Source organism: Misgurnus anguillicaudatus, chromosome 19 (genome assembly GCF_027580225.2).
Source record: "Misgurnus anguillicaudatus chromosome 19, ASM2758022v2, whole genome shotgun sequence".
In the NCBI taxonomy this organism is placed as follows: Eukaryota; Metazoa; Chordata; class Actinopteri; order Cypriniformes; family Cobitidae; genus Misgurnus; species Misgurnus anguillicaudatus.
Window position 1 is genome coordinate 22,946,708 of NC_073355.2, and position 18,293 is coordinate 22,965,000.

Here is an 18,293-nt window from a genome sequence, read left to right on the forward strand (position 1 = left end):
TTAACAAACCTAGTCAACACACAACAGTTGAGTTAATTATACATGAATAATTTAATTAATGATGACAAAAAAATTTAATAATGCCATTTTAAACTCCACCCCCTTTAATTAGGATTTAATAAGTCCATAACACTAAATCAATCAATCAGAGTGCAGCTACTCAATACAACTCATCATGTATACCTTTTATAATTACAGTTTATCAAACATATAACAAAATTATTTGAAATGCAATGCTACATTTCAAACTATTTGTTCATTTGTTTTGTTCTAAAATATATCAGAACAAGTTTATTTACTTTAACCTGGTCATTTATTACTCACGTACCTATCTAATGGTGCTACACTTCTGCAAGAGGGTACAACGACTGTTTCTCAATGCCAAGTATACTTCGTTGGCAGGACTAGTCCTTACAAGTCACTTCCTTCAAAGGCTAGGCGAGGCTCCTCTTAAGCATTCGGAGAACACGTTAAATGTAACAAGCTAGCAAGCGCACGTCATTGAGTAATTGCGTTCAATGAAATTCCGAGGATCCTCAACATTGGAACAGTCCTTCGACGGACGTCGATGACGTAGCATCCTCGAAATTCTGGCTTCCGAGGATCCTTCCTTGACATTGAGAAACGGCTAACAATTCTGCCAGAACAACAATTACCCATAATGCACTGCAAAATCCATCTGTATTGGTTTTATTAATCTGTTACTTTTATGCAACAATGTTATGTTGGCTAAACAAATCATTTTTAAGTAAAGCTGACGAGACACACTTTTTGTTTAATTAACTAGATAAAAATAAGTTCCCATTGTTAAATGTATTTTTTAAGTTATCACAACATGAAAGAATAAAGTAAAATTGGCAAAAGTGAAAGTTAATTGTTTACCTATATGGATATAAGGATATCTGATTATATACGATGTAATAAAATATTGTAAACACCTATAAAATGTTTAGTCCCCTCTGGAACAAAAGCACAGATACTATAGCACCCACAAAGAAACCAGACAAAAACGCAGGTTTGCATTGAATATCTGTATTATAAATAGAACAAATGACATATTTTCTCATAAGTACATCAATAAGTTACAACTTTATGGTTTATCTAGTGTCTCATTCTGTATCTATGTGTTTACGATGTCTGAAACCCCACATCTCGGTTATTTTTTATCCCTGGAGCTGACCTAGAGTCATAAACCATTCGGCTGGCAATTAAGCAGACATTTTGTGCCTTTAAGCCTGTGAAATTTCCCATCTAAATCACCTCGCGCTCCGTTCGGACTCCAATGCTTCAACTGATATATGCCCTTTTCTTCACTTTTTGATAATTGTCCAATCGATACGTGACTTAACTTTCTAGAGAGCGATGGGTCTCAGACAGCATTATGGGAAAGCACTACTGAGCCACACAGTAAGTATAAAATGAAGGCTACTGACAATTAGCCCAATCAAAACACTGCAACTATTTACTATAGACGACACAGCTACACACACACACACACACACACAGCACTAGAGGTTAGAATCTGTACAAGAGCAGGCAGAACAAATCAATCCAGCTCCGCTTATTCAGGAGAGAAAAGGCTATTGATTAATGCGTATCTAATCTTAAAGTCATTTTCATTAGAGGTTTCATCAGCCAGTGTACAGGTATTGTATTGTAAGTTGCACATGAATGTTTACTTACTTAAAAAAATAAGCAATAAATAAATAAAAACAATTAAAAATGGGACACATATCAGGAGATAAAGCCATTCATGTTTTGGGAGAATTATTCTGAACATGCCTTGTCTTAGAAAAACCTTATCGATGGATATCTTTTAAATGAATATGGTATATTTCAGAAAATGCTTAGTTACATTATATACACAAAGCCTATGAGTCATCAGTGCACATAGGTAGTGGATTCAAATCACATTGCTATATATCTAAAACAAGCATTCAGAAATACCAGTATGATTTTCCCGTGATTGAACACCAAAGTCTTTTCACCTGAATGATAGATACATCTAAAATTATTATACTGTACCTAGAGGATAAACAAACTATTGGGATCATGCAAATTAAGCATTTTAAATCACAAGGAATAAAACGTGGATGCTGAAGTCCCTCTGAAAACAGCACATTGTGTTTCCAACAAGGTGCATAGATACGCAGTTATGTACTATTTGAATTCTGTATTGCAAAACAGTGTTGGCTGCATTTGATCTATTCAGCTGTTTCTAATCCTTATCCTCGAGGATGCTGGAATATAAACTAGTAGCTTTACCAATCATCACTTTCCCAAGATCCAGTGATACGAATCCTTCCGGAAACGCGGCCTTGTGAATGATAATGACGTTTTTATTTTGAAATCACTGTGACTTTTTCACGTTTGGTCCCTCTTCCTGAATGGCACGACAGTGAGAATTACTTTTGCCTGGAATTTAGCAATTAACACCGGCTGCATGGGAGCTCCTGCTCAAGTCAAGTGTGGTAGATAATAATATTTTGGTATAATGGGTTTAAGCCAGTGAATTAAACATTAGCTCAGCATAAAGCTCGCTCAAATAGAGACCAAACGGGGGAAAAATAATGAACTGCAAATAAATAATTGATGGCAGCATTGTTGTTTTTCAAATTGCTCATTTGGGGTTAGTCGTGTTTGTTCCTCATTTGTTGCAAAGGATGAGGTTACCGGTGTATAAACACCACACAAAATGCAATTTTGGCAAGCCGGGGAAAGATTCAGGAAGGAAAGGGAAACGATTGACTTATGTGAAAGCATGATTTCGACGACCCTTTGGAAATGTGTACCGTATACTGAGGTGGTCCACCTGAGCCCTTTGGTAAATCCTGTTACAGTAATATGAGTGAGCTTTTACAACCCTGAGCATACATGTCACATACAAACAGGCAGACAGAGAGATCCATGACCAGCAGTCTCCGAAACGTTTGCTTGTTTAACCCTGCGAGGGTGTGACATATTCCGGGTTGGTGTAGGAAAAGCCCAGGAACTCATCCTGGTCCAGATTCATGATAAACAGCTTGTCGGTGGGAGTGAGCTCCACGGCCATTTTAGTAAACTCCCGGTCAAAGTTGCAGGTATCTCGACTGTTTCGCTGGAGAAACAGAAAAGAAAATAGTCTTAGTGGCATTTTCATAAAGCATAGACAATGTTCCACTAGTAATGAAAGAAGATTGCTATAAAAAATACCTCTGACGTTTTGAGATCTTCAAAGAGACACTCCACCCAAAAATATCAAGTCTGTCATTATTTCACCCTTATGTTGTTCAAAACCCACATGCTGTAAAACTATATACATCCAAGTTACACACAAAGCAAAGTTTTTTTTCCAAAGAAAAAATAAACGTGAATTAAGGCAGAGGAGTGTTAGCTGCTGTTTAACAGACATGCTCATAGTTGTTATACATTATTAGAAGATTCATAAATGTGGTAACACTTTACATTAAAGTTTCCTTCGTTAGCATTAGTTAGCTACATTAGATAGCATATCATTTTTTTTTTTACTTTATAATTAATATAAACATTATACAATCAAAAGTTGTTTATGTTAACATTAGTTAGGGCAAAGTGATCTTAACCAAGCCTACTCACTGACAAAATATAATTTTGTTAATGTGTGTGGAGTTTTTTCTTTATTAGGACAAAATAAACCAAAATGCACAGCCTGATCTCTTGTACATATTTTACAAGTTGGCTAATTCGTATGAATTCATCCAAACCCTTAACCCTGCACATAACCCCAACGTCACAGGGGTCAAGGCAAATTGTACAAAAGCGTATGAATGTGGTCGTATGAATTAATACGAATTAGCCAACTTGTGAAATATGTACGAATTCTCGTGAGATAGCGTTGAAATACACTGTCAGAAAAAAGGTAAAGTCCCGACCTGACTCACTCATCTCGCCAGGTTATCGCCTTCACTACGGTTTTAGCCAGACGAGCCATTCTTCTTAAATGGAAATGTGTCACCCCTCCATCGCATGATAGGTGGATTCAAGAAATCTTTAGCTGTATAAAGCTTGAGAAGCTAAGATTTTTGCTTTCAAGACTTGAAAACCTGTATTAGACCACATAAAAGGTTTACTCTGTTCTCCGGATACTAGTGCTAATACACAATAACTGACTTTGACTTTTATTGGTAAGAGGAAATACAGAGACTAGAGAGAGGAATGTTTATTTCCATATAGTTATTTATGTCTAGCGATTTGTTTATTATTATTTATTTTATCTCCTTTTTTATATTTATTTATTTATTATTATTATTATTATCATTATTATTATTATTATTTTGTTGTTGCCTTCATATTGCTTGTATAATTCGTGATGGGAGGGTTTTAAAAGGGGTTTATGATGAGACAATTTGTGATCTCTTATTTTTCATTGAATGTGTAACTATGTACAGTCTTGTTAAATTCTAATAAAAAAGATTTAAAATAAGAAAAATGGTAAAGAAAAACAGTCCCTAGCTGTCACTGGGGTGGAACCCTTCAAAAAGTATACCTTTGCACCTGAATAGTTCATATTAGTACCTCAGAGGTATATACCCAGCAAGATTTTGGCTGAAACATGGCAACATTTGGGCTGTCAGTGAAAGTAATAGACGTCTAACCACAGCCCAAGAATTGATGATGCGTATATGTTTAGAACAAGTAAAAGAAATGAAAGCAAACACCTTGAACACTATGCTTACATGATGGAATATAGTAGGCCTACTTCTCCAACTTATTTTGGCAAAAATGGCCAAAAAAGTGGTTTACTCATATTCGGACTATATGTGATCTATTAGTTAGCCATCTCGGTTTTTGCTTGCTAGGTATTGGCGTCAACTGATAAATATCTGTTTCTAAATGTAACCTATTAGAAGCTTTTTAAACGGAACTGCCCCAGTGACGTTTTCGTGTCTTTTTCGTGCTTCCCAGCACAAACCTCCATCAATGTTTTTCTTTGTGTCTGTGCCACAACCCCCCCCATCACGTCATTCTACATTCTGCCCTCTCATCGTTTTTCCTATGTTTTGACCATTGTTGTCGCTTTGGGTTTGGGTTAGAATCACTTTCTGCAACTTCCTAACCCCAACTCTAACCCCAACTTCAGGCGAAAATGTTTTAAACAAGGGGCAACCTTCTGATCTCTCTGATGAAGCTAATACGGAAGTGACTTAAACTGCAATTCATCGACTGGCCGCTTGAGGCTGGCTCCAAAAGGGAGTCAATTCCCATAGACTCCCATGTTAAAATGCTCAACTTTACTGCAGAAAATAATACAGCCTGGTACAAAAAGTGTTTTTGGTCTATAGAGCTAATTTTGCCCTTCATGACAACTTTGAGGGGGTGAATTTTTTGTAACTCATTATATTAAATTATATTAAGCCTTAAAGTTCTGCATAATAAAGGGTGTGGCTAGGCGGGCGTAGTTTCAACAACCATCCAGCTCAGCTTCACCCATGTCCCGCCTCTTTACCCATTTTCAGTTATCCGCGAGTGATTTGCTGTGACCCGTGGCCAAGATGGCGATGGCAGGCAACGGTCTTCATAAACCAATGGGTGATGTCACGGACACTACGTCCATATTTTTTACAGTCTATGGTTTTAAAAGCGGAAGAAAAACATGTAGAAACCAATGCATAAAAGTAAATCCCAACGCAAACCCCAAGCGACAAGGATTTAAAAATAGGGAAAAAAAACGATGAGAAAAAAATATAAATGACACAATAAAGAAAGTGGTGGCACAGCCACAAAAATCCATTGATAGAAATTCGTGCTGGGAAGCACAAAAAAGACATTCGTGTCAGTAACACAAATAAATGAATAAAAGTTTTCGTGACCATAACACGACTTGCCGTGAGATAGGGTAGGTAAATGGCCCATATTGAGTTTCTGCGCGAGAGCGCCCTCTGGATTTGGATGTAGCAGCATTTCATAGTAATTCATTGGCCGATTTATCGGTCCCTACTTACTAACATTCCCTGCGTCGGGGTCCTCCTGATCAACCTTTTGGGATTTATTCTGTGATAAACAAGCTGGCTGTACACTATCACATTTACAAAGCTACTTGCCACATGAGTAAATATGTGTGCACAAAATGTTGATTTAATACATGTTTTTAGCTAATTTGTAAAGCTTGGCGTACAGTCTGTTTGTTGTACGTAAACATACGCGCACGGTCGAACACACTGCCTTGCAAAGTATAGTTTATTTGACTTGTACGTGTGCACATATGTTTAACGCTATAGACTCCTGTAGGCGCATACCTGACAAACGTGTACAATGTACGTGGGGTTTTAAAAATCCACCGTTGTGCGTACAGTACTCACGCACTTTTTAGATAACGAAAACTGCGGTACGTTCACAAAAAATTGACCATACTTCGGCTTTGAGAAATACTAACCATCCGTAAGGAAAGAAAACATTTCCTGGGGGTTAAAGCCAAAATGCACTCTAAAAATGGCTGGGTTATTTTTGAACCATAATGGGTAACTATTGGACAAAACACGTGCTGGGTTAAAAATTTACCCAATGCTGGTATATTATAACCCATGGATGCATAACAACAACCCAACATTGGGTCATTTTTAACCCAGCATGTGTTCTGTCCTATATTTACCCATTATGGGTCAAAAACAACCCAGCCATCCCCAGAGTGCACTCAAGTTCAAACAAGATATACATGCATTTGGTTCAATCATAAATATGTTATAAATTTTGCATATTTACATTGAGTTTATTTTATAGTATTTAATTGCACTTGTCAAGATGATTTGCAGTATATGAATGAATCTATGTTTTTGTATCTGTGATAAACAATCCTCGGAGTGTCACCACCGGCCAATCAGAAATCAAGCATTCTAGAGTGCCGTGTAATAAAGATTATTATGCTTTGTACCAAATATTGAAAGCAAGAAAGGAAAGCGCATGCAGGTTTAGATTAACGCAAAGGTGAGAAAACAATGACAGAAATATCATTTTTATATGAACTAAGAGGCATATACAGCCTATACTACACAATTATCCACATGAAATAAAAAGCTGATAAAAGTATATATAAGGCTGAAGAGGCATTCGTGTGCACTGTGCAGCAGAAGATATTGTAACACAAGCACTTCAAAAGACATCCAGGCCTCTGATAAGATGCTCCTCCTGATCCACGGCTGTTGTGGGAGACGGTGCATCGACACGCTGTTATATTTAAGAGATGCTAAAGCGTAGGCACTGCTGGCCTTTCTCTTTTGCTATATAGCCCTCTGTCTGTGAGAGGAGACTAAATGAAAGGGGCAGACGGTTTGTTAGGCCCACGGGTCTGTTCTTACTGGGAGAATTCCTCTCTGCTGCGCTACTGCTGTGGCCTTGTGTGCCAGTGTGCCCGAGGGAAGAGCCAGTCTGGCTCAAAGGACACACGCACATTCAAACACACTGAGTGGGAGGACACAGAGAGAGAAAGAGAGATAAAAAAGACAAGAAAAACAGGGAGGGGGGAGGCTACGTGGGTCAGAGGCAGAGCAAGGAATGCAGAGATTGTGACAGAAGAGGCAGTGACACAAATAAAGGGAGGGGGTGTAAAGGATGCTATGCTTAAGGATCGGGGCTTTTTTGGAGGTGGACACTGTTAATGCACTGCTTGACAATGTAAAATGGAGGCAAAGGAAACTGTGTTGTTAGGGGAGGGGCTTCGCTCAATATGCTAAGCAACAGGGAAGCAAGAAGCTAATACCGTGATCCTTATGAAAACACAAACATATATGTGAGCGCTACGCTGTGTTGTCTCTGAAACAGGCTTGATAGAAGGGATGTCGTTTTAAAATTGATGGGGGTAGAATTGTTATTCTTGTGTGAACGCCCTTACATTGTTGTATTTAGGAAGGTCAACGCTAAAGAAAACAACAAAAGCATACAGAACGCTCACAAAGGCACAATATATAAGCCATAAGCTTCCTCACATAATAATCATAGACTGCTGGACATCTGCTTGGATAATATGGGCAAAAATAAATAATTTAGCTTTCTGGTCAACGGTGGGCCTGAGGGAATTGTGGGAATGTGCAGAAGTGTCCTGCATTAAAACATACATTCAGTACGGCTTGAAGGCAATAAACAAACAAGCAGCGTGATCTTATATTTTCCAGAAAGATCTGTTCGGAATGCTAACATGTACGTGGTATAACCATAAAATAAGAACAAAAACAGGTGAAGAAGACAGAAAGAAAAATGAGAGTACCATCAAAGCACAGCGAGAAAGATTAACAAACAACCGGAAGCACAGATGCAGAGAAGACATACTGTATGACTCCAAATATTGATATGCGGATCACATCGAACGAGAACTGAGAAACACACACAAAAAAAAGAGAGTCCAGGGGAGCGTTTGAGATCTCCTGGCACCCTGCACATGGAAAAACAGCTTCCGACAAGAACACCACAGAGAGGATGGAAAGACGACAGGGTATGAGACTACAACAGAAGGACATTTCCTACCTTGTGTCCACCTGCTGGTTCAAACACACCACAGTACAGCGAAGCAGACAAGTCACAACTCCAGACTGATGATGGCCAATTAATCACCTGCATGGGCTCAGACAGCTCTGAGGAAAATGGCACTGACCACTGGCATGGAAATCTCAGGATTGGGGCTAAATGTGGGTTTGATTCAGGATAGTTTAAATTCAATCAACAAAATGTTCAGATTTAATTATTCGACAGAGAACACTATAGCAAGTATTATGAGATAGTAAACAAGGCCATATGGAGTTTTATTACAATCAATCTGTCCAATATTGTACTGATCCATATATCACAAGTTATGATGTTGAAGAAAATAAAACAGAACTCAATTCTTTGGATTTCTTTCTATTTTTTATTGTGTAGTTTAAGTTTTTATTCCTAATCTAATTGCTTATCGTGAACAGTGGGAGAGAAGTACCGTGTATGGTTATGTATTTGACCAATTAAACTTAATATAAGAAACACAGCTGGCTCCATCTGAGTCCACATTAATAAATCTGAAATTCAAAATCTAAAAATAACTATATTTTTTAATTAAAGTAAGGTATTTTTGTAAAAAAAACAAAGGAATAAAAAGCATTTTCACTGGTAGTTTTAGACTTTTGGACGCCACTGAATTACATCTACACTGTAAAAAGTAAAATTTGGATCTTAAAGGACAAGTTCGGTATTTTACACTCAAAGCCCGGCTCTCAGACTATGATGAAATAGAACGGCTTTAACTGAAATCTGGACACACGATGCTGGCCCGAGAATTTGCGGGTGTTTTTTCTATCACCTCCCACCTCTACAATGGTTGTATAGGTGCACTAAAACAATCCACCCCAAAAATGCATTAAACTTTCAATTACAAAGACGTGAAACTCAACGAGTGGTCAGGGGTGTTCACCGACACGCCCACACAAAAATCGCCGCAAAAGACGCACTCCAACAGGTTTTATCTTACTTTTTGTCCAACTCCATTGACTTGTATTAGATGTGCTGTGAGGTACGTATTACTCCGCGCCGGGAACTTTGTTTGTATTCTTTCAATTGGCAAAGGTGGATTATCGCCACCAACTGTGTCTATTAGTCAAGCTCTCAGCGGAAGAATATACGGGTGTGAGGCGTTTGGAAAAATAGGTCCACAAGTTTTCAACGAATGGTAAAACTCCTGTTGGAAAGCATCTTTTGCAGCGATTTCCGCGTGAGCACACCAGTGAACACCCCCGACCACTCAGTGAGCCCCACGCCCCCGCAAACGAAAGTTCAATGCATTCCAGGAAGGACCGTTCCAGTGCACCCACACACCCACCGCAGAGGCGGGAGGAGATACAACAAACACCCGAAAACCCTCGGGCCAGCACCACACGTCCAAATCCCAGTCAAAACCGCTCCACCTCATCATAAACAATCTGAGAACAGGGCCTCAAGCGCAAAACACCGAACCTGTCCCCCAAAAATTACTTCAATTGGTAATGCCTAAAAATTAGAAGTTTATCAATTTAAATTTTTCACTTAAAGTGAGAAAATTTAGGTTTTTAAAACTTAATTTAATATGTTTGCATGGATGCAGTGATGCTTACCAGGTATAGATAACTGGAAATGTTGCAAAAAAATCATTAATCAGAATGAATACCAAAGAACATCCAACAAAACATTTGTCAACCCGAACCATCATCAAAAGATAAATGACATTAATTAAAGATGAATGAAGGTCCAAAATGATCTCAGTTGACAGGAATATTCATGCTAGCCTGCCATGCTGATGCTTGGCCAGTGCCATTCTGTGTTGATTATATACAGGTCTATGCGAAAAACACAGATGCATAAGTAAAAGATGTTGGTGGGTAAGAGACACATGACAGCTCGACAACAGAAATCAACACACTATGGTTTAAAAATAATTTACAGATGTATCTTTTAACTTCCGTAAAACTGAATATATCGCCCGTGGTTTCTTTCAGATATATAAGAGATAGGGTGGGAGATGCATGCTATACCGAAAGCCCCTAGGGAAAGAATAATAAAAAGATGAGACACCCTCTGTTAATCCAAGGTGCTCGTTTTGCCAAGCTTTAATTCCAATCGTGATTCCGTAATTTGGTGCGATACTAAGGCACAGAGCTTTCTATAAAGGAGCGGATTAGCGGCGAGCTGATGTCAGCGCAAGAAGAGAACAGCGGTATCAAACGCTGACCTGTTTTCAGCTGATAAGCCGCACACACTTGGTGTTAACCCACTCGTTTAATTTGAGGCTGTGACATTCAGAATTAATTAACACTCTTGTGTGGAGCAACAGACTCAACTGTAAACCGCATAAAACACAGATTAAAACAAAGTTCGAAGGATCGCTTGGACACAACGGAACAAAATTTTACACTTTATATCATCATCAGCAGCCTTAAACATGGAAAAATGTGCCTCCGTTTTCCAATCAATTTTGTTCAATCAAATGTTTGCATTTGATTAAAATAAAAGGAAATAAAGCAACACTTCTCTAGTTTTCACCCACCCTGTATTCCCATGTATGTTCTTCTCATCTGCTGAATGATAGTGGAACAAGATGAAATGTTCTCATGTTAAGTGGCAGGCATGAAATATGCAGAGCTTAGCGTGGGCACGTGCTGCACATCATCCAAGTTTCATACAGCAATGCTCAGAGCAAAATTCTCCGCAAAGCACACAAATAATGCTTAATGTGATCAAATAAAATGACAGCGGGGTCTTTGAATAAATTTTTTTTCAAAGTGTATGTTTCCAGATTATTGCTATTGGCTTCCAGAGTTCCAGTTTAACAGGTGCACTGTAATTTAGGTTATGTACAATAAAATTGCATTGTGTAAAACGAAGCAAAACCAAAACAAAGACTATTGATGTTTTAGTTTTATTGCAGTGTATACTCTTTCTCTTTGGAAAATACTTTTGGCACAAGAAAAGCACTTAAGAAGTATTACAATAAAGCACACACAAACACTTAGAAACACAAGTCTAATAATATTATTATGCTGAACTATGAAATCACAGTAATTCATGCACAGAGCTTTTTATTAATCTTGCACATTTCTGAATGCATAAGCGTTATAGAAAACAAACCCTTTAAACTTCCTTTATACCTTACAGTCTAATTTTAATTCTTCAATACTGACCACCGCATACAATTATAAAAATTTTGAAACATTTGACACGTTTATACAGTACACCTATTTATATTAGGACACTTGAAAAGACCTACAATGAACTACGTGCAATATTTTGGCAGAAATAAGAAACACAACATACTGCTCATTATTTTTTTGTTATGTTTTAACCAAAAGTATTATATCGAAGAAGACAATTTAACAAACCTCTTCATGCGAGAGACTTCATTTTATAGAGATTATGATAAAGATATGATTTGAAGCCTCAGTGGTTTCCAATAAAAGCCACTGACCACCAGACAGCACAGATAACCGCTAAACTCTGATGTTTTTGAGAGAATCTGACCTATTTCGATGGATTTGTGGCTTTTGTTGCCATTTCCACAGTATCTGATCCACATTGGGAGTTTTCCCATTAGGTTATCCCGAGTTACTCGCTGGCAGAACCATGCACAATACATCATGGCAACTGACCAGCTCTGTTGTACCCATTTACGCAACAACATATAGCTTCATTCAATCCTATTGTTCCTTATAAGCAATGTTTACCACTTAAACTATTTTATTCCCAAAGCTATGCCTTGTATGTGTGCTCTATAAACATCCAAGCTGCAAATTATCTTTTTGTTTAATATGTAACACTGCATTTTACACAAAAGCTGTGGTATACTTCATTGTTTTCACATATCAATATTAAATCATTCAAGTGAAAGGATTACAGTATAAATAGATCCGACTAATTTGCTCATAGACAATTTCTTCAAGGAACCCAGGAATAATTTAAAGATATTACCTACGGTTGACCGCTCATCTTAAACCTCAATGGTGCTGAAAGATGGGTCTACAAATCATTTTTATATCAGTGTCAGACCGATAACCTAATACTGGCCAGACCATGGCGTGGGAATTCTCGTGATAAGCATTAAAACATTCATATTTAACATACGGGTCAGTATCTCTGTAATATATATGGCTGGCTGTAAATGCTATTGGCTTCAGGTTAGCAGAAGGTCACGTCTGATATTAGCACTTGTTCTTTCATACTCTTATGTCTGTAATAGTCTCTAGAAAGAGGTAGATGAAAATTAACATGCCTGCCAATACCTCTTGAAAAAAAGAAGTGCCTAAATGATAAGGCAAACGAGGAATCCATTGCAGGAAACATGCTTCCTGTATATAGGATCCGAGGTGGGAGTTTTTGCTAATGATGTGAGATGATCAGGCAAGAGATGCAGATCAGTAGTACATTCAGGCACAAGCTCTGTTCATCTACGTCCATACATACACGCAAACGGCCGGATACAGGCATATTATAAAAGTTTACTCATGCTTTTAAAAAAAAAAGAAAACTTTGGTCATTTTCTGTTATTAATCGATCTGTACAATGTCACTTGGTTTAAAATAGCGACCAAAACAGGATACAGACAAGACAAAAAAATCATCATGCAAAAACCTTTCGAGTTCGCATTCTCGTAAAACCAGGCCAAACAGCTATAAAATCAGCACAATATCACATTCACAAAGGCTGGTTAGAAGAGCGACGGCTAGCCATTATGCATCTTAGAGTCATGCACCTCAGTGCAAATGGCTATATCTAATCACCTATGGTGCTGGAACAGACGCGATCCGAGAGTAACTTAGTAGAGATCTATACAATACACACTGCATTCAAGAAAGCCGTAGAGTAGAACTATAGCATAAAGACGGGCAAAAAGGCCTTTTAAGATTCAAACCGGTATGAATACGTTCAATGGAATGTTATGAAAGCCACATAATAGATTCATTTATGAAATGCAAATATCTCGCATGCATAAAAATGGTTTAGTTTTGATGTGTGGCTGCTTATATACATATACATACCAGTTTCGTGGTGTATATGGTACATAAACAAAGTTTGATGAGGAGGGGGATTAATGGAGGGATGGGTTAGTTTTTCGGGGAGGGGGGTCGCCCTTAACTTTGGGCTTCCATGATGGGGTATTCGAGGTTTATGAAGGAAAAGCCCTCGAATTCGTCTTGGTCGAGGTTCATGATGACCTCCTGGTCTGGAGGGGTGAGAACCGGAGGATGGCGAGTGAAAAAGCGGTCAAAGTTCTCTGCATCCCGGCCACACTGCAGGAGAGAGAGAAGAACAAGAGAGGCATGTGATGGATGAGGGGTAGATGAACATGATCATAAAAACAAGAAAGTAAAGGAGAAGTGAAGAATCAGATGCACGGAGAACAAATAAAGCTGTTTCAATGGATATGAGTGTGACGCATGTGATCGTGGATATATACACAGTATAGACTCTATCCCAAAACGTGCCTCATTGTTTTGGTTGTAGTTAGTTGGTGTTTGCCAGTTTAAATTGTGATAAGCAAGGGAGACTCTTCTCACAATAGATTTCAATTGTTTGCCATTAGCATGTTACTTTTTAACTGTAATAAGCATAAAAATTCAAGTACTGAGTGAAACAGTCAATTTCTTAATTAGGCAGCTAATTAGGTTTTGAAACAGAGCCATTTAGGGAAATTATTAATGTATGATGAAGGCATGTGAAAGACCCAAGACATTCATAATGATACATGAATATGTTTCAGATGTAAACGACATGTAATTCATGAAGCTTTTTAAAACAACAACAACAACAGTAAAAACCACAACAAACATAAGCTTCAGTTCAAATGTCAGTTTTGAAATCCCAGTGTACTTTTGCACGTCCAGTGACATTTTGAGACCTAGCACAAGGGTTAGAAAACAATGCATGCAAATCTGTAAATGAGAATGAAACTCCTCCAGTCAGTCCACACGCAAAGAGACCCCTTCATGAAAAGCAGCGATGAGTCACGGTCCATGGCAGTATCAAAACTCACCTTTAAAAGCCATGTATTATTCATGATTGGAGCAAAGTCAAACCATCAGAATTTTCCAAACCTGGCCAGCTCTTTACTTCTGGCCCATGATGAAGTAGGTTTATCTCTCTGCAGCTTCTCCTTTGGCACACAATAATGCAGGAGCAGCCACGTTTAAAACAAAAGAATGAAAAATCTGGTAGGTGGCTCAGCGGCAACTCAAGGTATGACGCATATCATTATTCATGTGTTACTACTATACATTCATTAACGTCCCCTAAATATGTGTACGGATCAAATGTGTTATATTGATTCATCTCAAGTGCTAAATGAGTTTTTAAGTTTTGATTATGAGAGATCAGGGTTTAGATATCTAAAGCTCTGCCTGTAATGAGCACAATTGATGGGCAATCAACATTTTTAGTTTCTTGAAAACAAAAGCAATTTACTAGCACTTTTCAACAGCATTTCCCCATATTTTCTTTGTAGCATATATTGCATTGAGTGGAACAAAACGATTTATACGTTCAGTTAAAACCTTTTTCATTAAATCAAAGAAATTCTGCCCAATTTATTTGTAAATGAAATTACACGTGGAACTTTTAATATTTTTGTATTATTCTCTTCTTAAAAGTTTTCTTGATCAGAAAGGGGGATATATCAATGGATACAGTACTGTGCAAAAGGCCACCATGTCACCATTTTTGTTGTTTTTGCAATGGTATAGTGACCATAAACTATATCATTATTTCTCAGTCTCTTTTTAGAATACAACCAGTAAAATGTGTATGCAGTATTAAAAACAGAGTAAAATGATAAGCTAAAGTTTCAAGTATTTAGACTCCACGTCCATTGAGCAATAGAAGGAACCTGCCGACTCTCTTAACCTCCCAAGACCTGAGCTTTGGTTTGTCTTTTTTGGGGTTAGTTAGGAAGAACCAATAAATAAAATAACCAAATTTTTTCTTTGAACACGAAGCAGTGTAATTGTACACGTTTGTGTATAACAGGTTTCAGTTACACAGAATTAAGTATTATGGTGCAAAAAAAGTGATGTCCACATATGTGGACATCCAGGTCTTAGGAGGTTAAAACTAAATGAAAAGATGCACCAATAAATCAGTCAATAAAAACACATTTTCACACCATCGGCTATTGACGATGGTTTAAAAACAGCCGATAGTCATGGTCAATATAACCTGTCAATCAAAAGAGAACAGGAAAATGCAATCAATTTAAACTCTGTGTATAGAGAATGTAAAAAACATCACTAGTTAAATGTTCAATATTAATAGTCATTATATCAATAAATAACATTAAGAAACTGTAATCTTCAAAATTTAGTTAATGCAAGTTAGTATAACCACAAAAATATCTGTATCAGGATCAGTATCTAAAAGAAACCCTCATTTCCAAATCTAATCTTATGACTTCATGACTTCAGTCTTCTTAAAAGAGATCAAGATGGGCTTAACGCCAAAAGAAGTCACACCAAATACTGACTTTGGCCAAAAAAGCCATTTTGTTCTTACATTTTTATGTGCATATTTCTTGCATTTATGTTAGTATCTTAATCAAGAGGGCTAAAATATATATGGATGGTCAATAAAACTTTATTTAAAGCACCCCTAACCTGGAAAATGCACTTTTAAATTTGTTTTTATCAGAAAATGAATCCCAGTGTGTGTGCAGAAACATCCTGTTATTATACAAATCCATATATTCTTCTTTGTGTAATCACCTTTAAACCGCAACAGTCACACAAAACAGGCTGTTTGGGGATCCCCTATCAATGTGATGTCACATTGATTACGCCCCAACCATAACCGTTCACAGACTCCACCTTATGAGTCTGAATATGAGTCTATAAAAGTCAAATGGACAATATTCTGCTGACAGCAGAACTTTAAAGACACATTCTGGGGATACCAGAGACTATTTTAATATGGCTGAAAACACCTAGGTTAGCGGCCCTTTAAACAACAAAGATGGTGGTGGACATTTGCACAATACTGCATATTAACGATTTACTTTATTTAAATGTTTTTTTAATGCGTTGGATAATTCTCACGATGAACGTTTAAATGACCCCGTCCTCATACATAACCTACCTAAATTCTAGGTAAACTAAAGCACTGGTGTATGAAACTTAAACTCCTTAAACTCTTCACATAAAACCTCCCTATTCCACTGGACCGCCCTCAAAAGCCTGAGCCTTTAATAGCCCTTATTTTATAGAGAAGCCCAAAGACCTCATCAGAATCTGCAGCCTGCACCTGCCAGCTAACACAATAGCTCCAGATGTGAGTCTGTGTTTTCAGCACAAGGCCTTTGACTGCAATTTGAATGATTTACAACCAATACATCTTACATAAAATGCAATCAAACCTCAAAGTTTCTAGGCCAGTCCACTCACCACCTCTAAATTTTGCTAGTGACATACACAATCAACGCGCACACACATGCGGAGTGACAGACAGTGAGCAACCGAGGCATAGCATCTGTGCGAGAGACCCATTAAATCACCTAGCACAGCATCTGTGTACGACTGCATACAGAAGCCTCTCTAATTTAAACCCAATTAATGATCCAATGCGGTAGCATTGTGACCCCTGTCGCCCTGCTGCGGATGCATCAGTATTTCCGAATGTGATCATAGCAGGCTGTAACTCATGGGTCTGCCCGCTCAATGTACGTGTCGCCTAAGCAACTGCACCCGTCAAGATTCAGATGACCTGCATCTCATCTGCTCCTGAAAATCGAGGCAAAAGCTTTTTTGTGTCTTGGTTAAGCCACCTGTCCAAAGGCATTACCGTCAGGGGCCATGTCCGCTGTGAGCACCCCGTGCTACCGAAGACACACGGCTTGTCTGTGTTAAACGCTGACCATTTGCAACTTTCTCTCTCTCTCATGAATGCACACACTGACGCAGACCCTTCATTCCACACCCTTTTCTCTGTCGCTCCGTCGCTCGCTTACACACCAGTTTTATTTCTGAGAAAAACTAGCAGCAGTGTTTTCCCTGGGCTCCCTCATATCTATATACGACTGCAGGGTAGAGAGAGAGTGAGAGAAAGTAAGTGATATAATTTGTAATGTGTATTAGAACGTGTGTAATCAAGTATACGTAATGTTCTAGCTATTTGAATCCTCAGAGACAAAAAGTAAAACAGAGATGAATTCACTCTCATATACTGTAGCCAAGAGTTGTTACTTCTTTCTAAACAGGTGAAGTCAATTTAAAAGTAAATTTCCTTCTAGTAATCTCTCTTCTCACCCATCACCCATCATTGTTTCAACAGGGGAAGAGCATGACGAACAGCATGTGTGAGTGAAAGGGTGAAGCTAAGGCGACCATATCCAATCTGTACTGACACAGGGAAGGTACCACCTGACATACAGGAAGTTGGAATAAGCGATGCTGGCAGCAAAGAGACGGTCTGTATTCAAACAGCTGGTTGGCACAAGCGGGCTGGCACTGCCAATCTTGTATAGCCGTGGAGGAAACAACAGTCCATCTGCAGCAGCTACAGCCGGAGGCGTTCCACCTAGTGCTGGCTACTGTCCCAATCAACCAATCAACAGTCACTTCTCACCTGCCACCGGATAATTCATTCCCACCAGCAGAGAAATGAAGAGCTCCGTATGGCGGCCCTTCCCTTGTGCTGCTCTAACTTGAGCTGTAAAGTTTCTGACACTTTTAGGGCCCACGTCCATATTGGATCCATCTCGCAGCGGTTATCCCTCACCAGACACAGCCTCCACGCCAAATTTCAGAGCCACGGGTGTACAGGGACATGAAATTCAAATGGTACGTCAAGCTACCGTGTTACATTCCCAG

The 18,293-nt window shown here is 38.4% G+C and overlaps 1 protein-coding gene across 4 annotated transcripts in view; it reads right to left on the minus strand.

The window, feature by feature from the left end:
• Positions 1 to 1,012: 1,012 nt before the first annotated feature.
• prkcbb (protein kinase C, beta b) overlaps positions 1,013 to 18,293 on the minus strand; it is a 165,011-nt gene continuing 147,730 nt past the window's right edge. For 2 of the 4 annotated variants that reach the window (XM_073857195.1, XM_073857197.1), the window contains one exon: positions 1,013 to 3,097. In XM_073857195.1, the coding sequence (XP_073713296.1) occupies positions 2,939 to 3,097 (159 nt within the window). In that variant the 3' untranslated portion in view covers positions 1,013 to 2,938. Of the gene's footprint in view, positions 3,098 to 11,346; positions 13,731 to 18,293 lie in introns of those variants that run through there. The other 2 variants (XM_073857194.1, XM_073857196.1) reach the window with 1 other exon arrangement.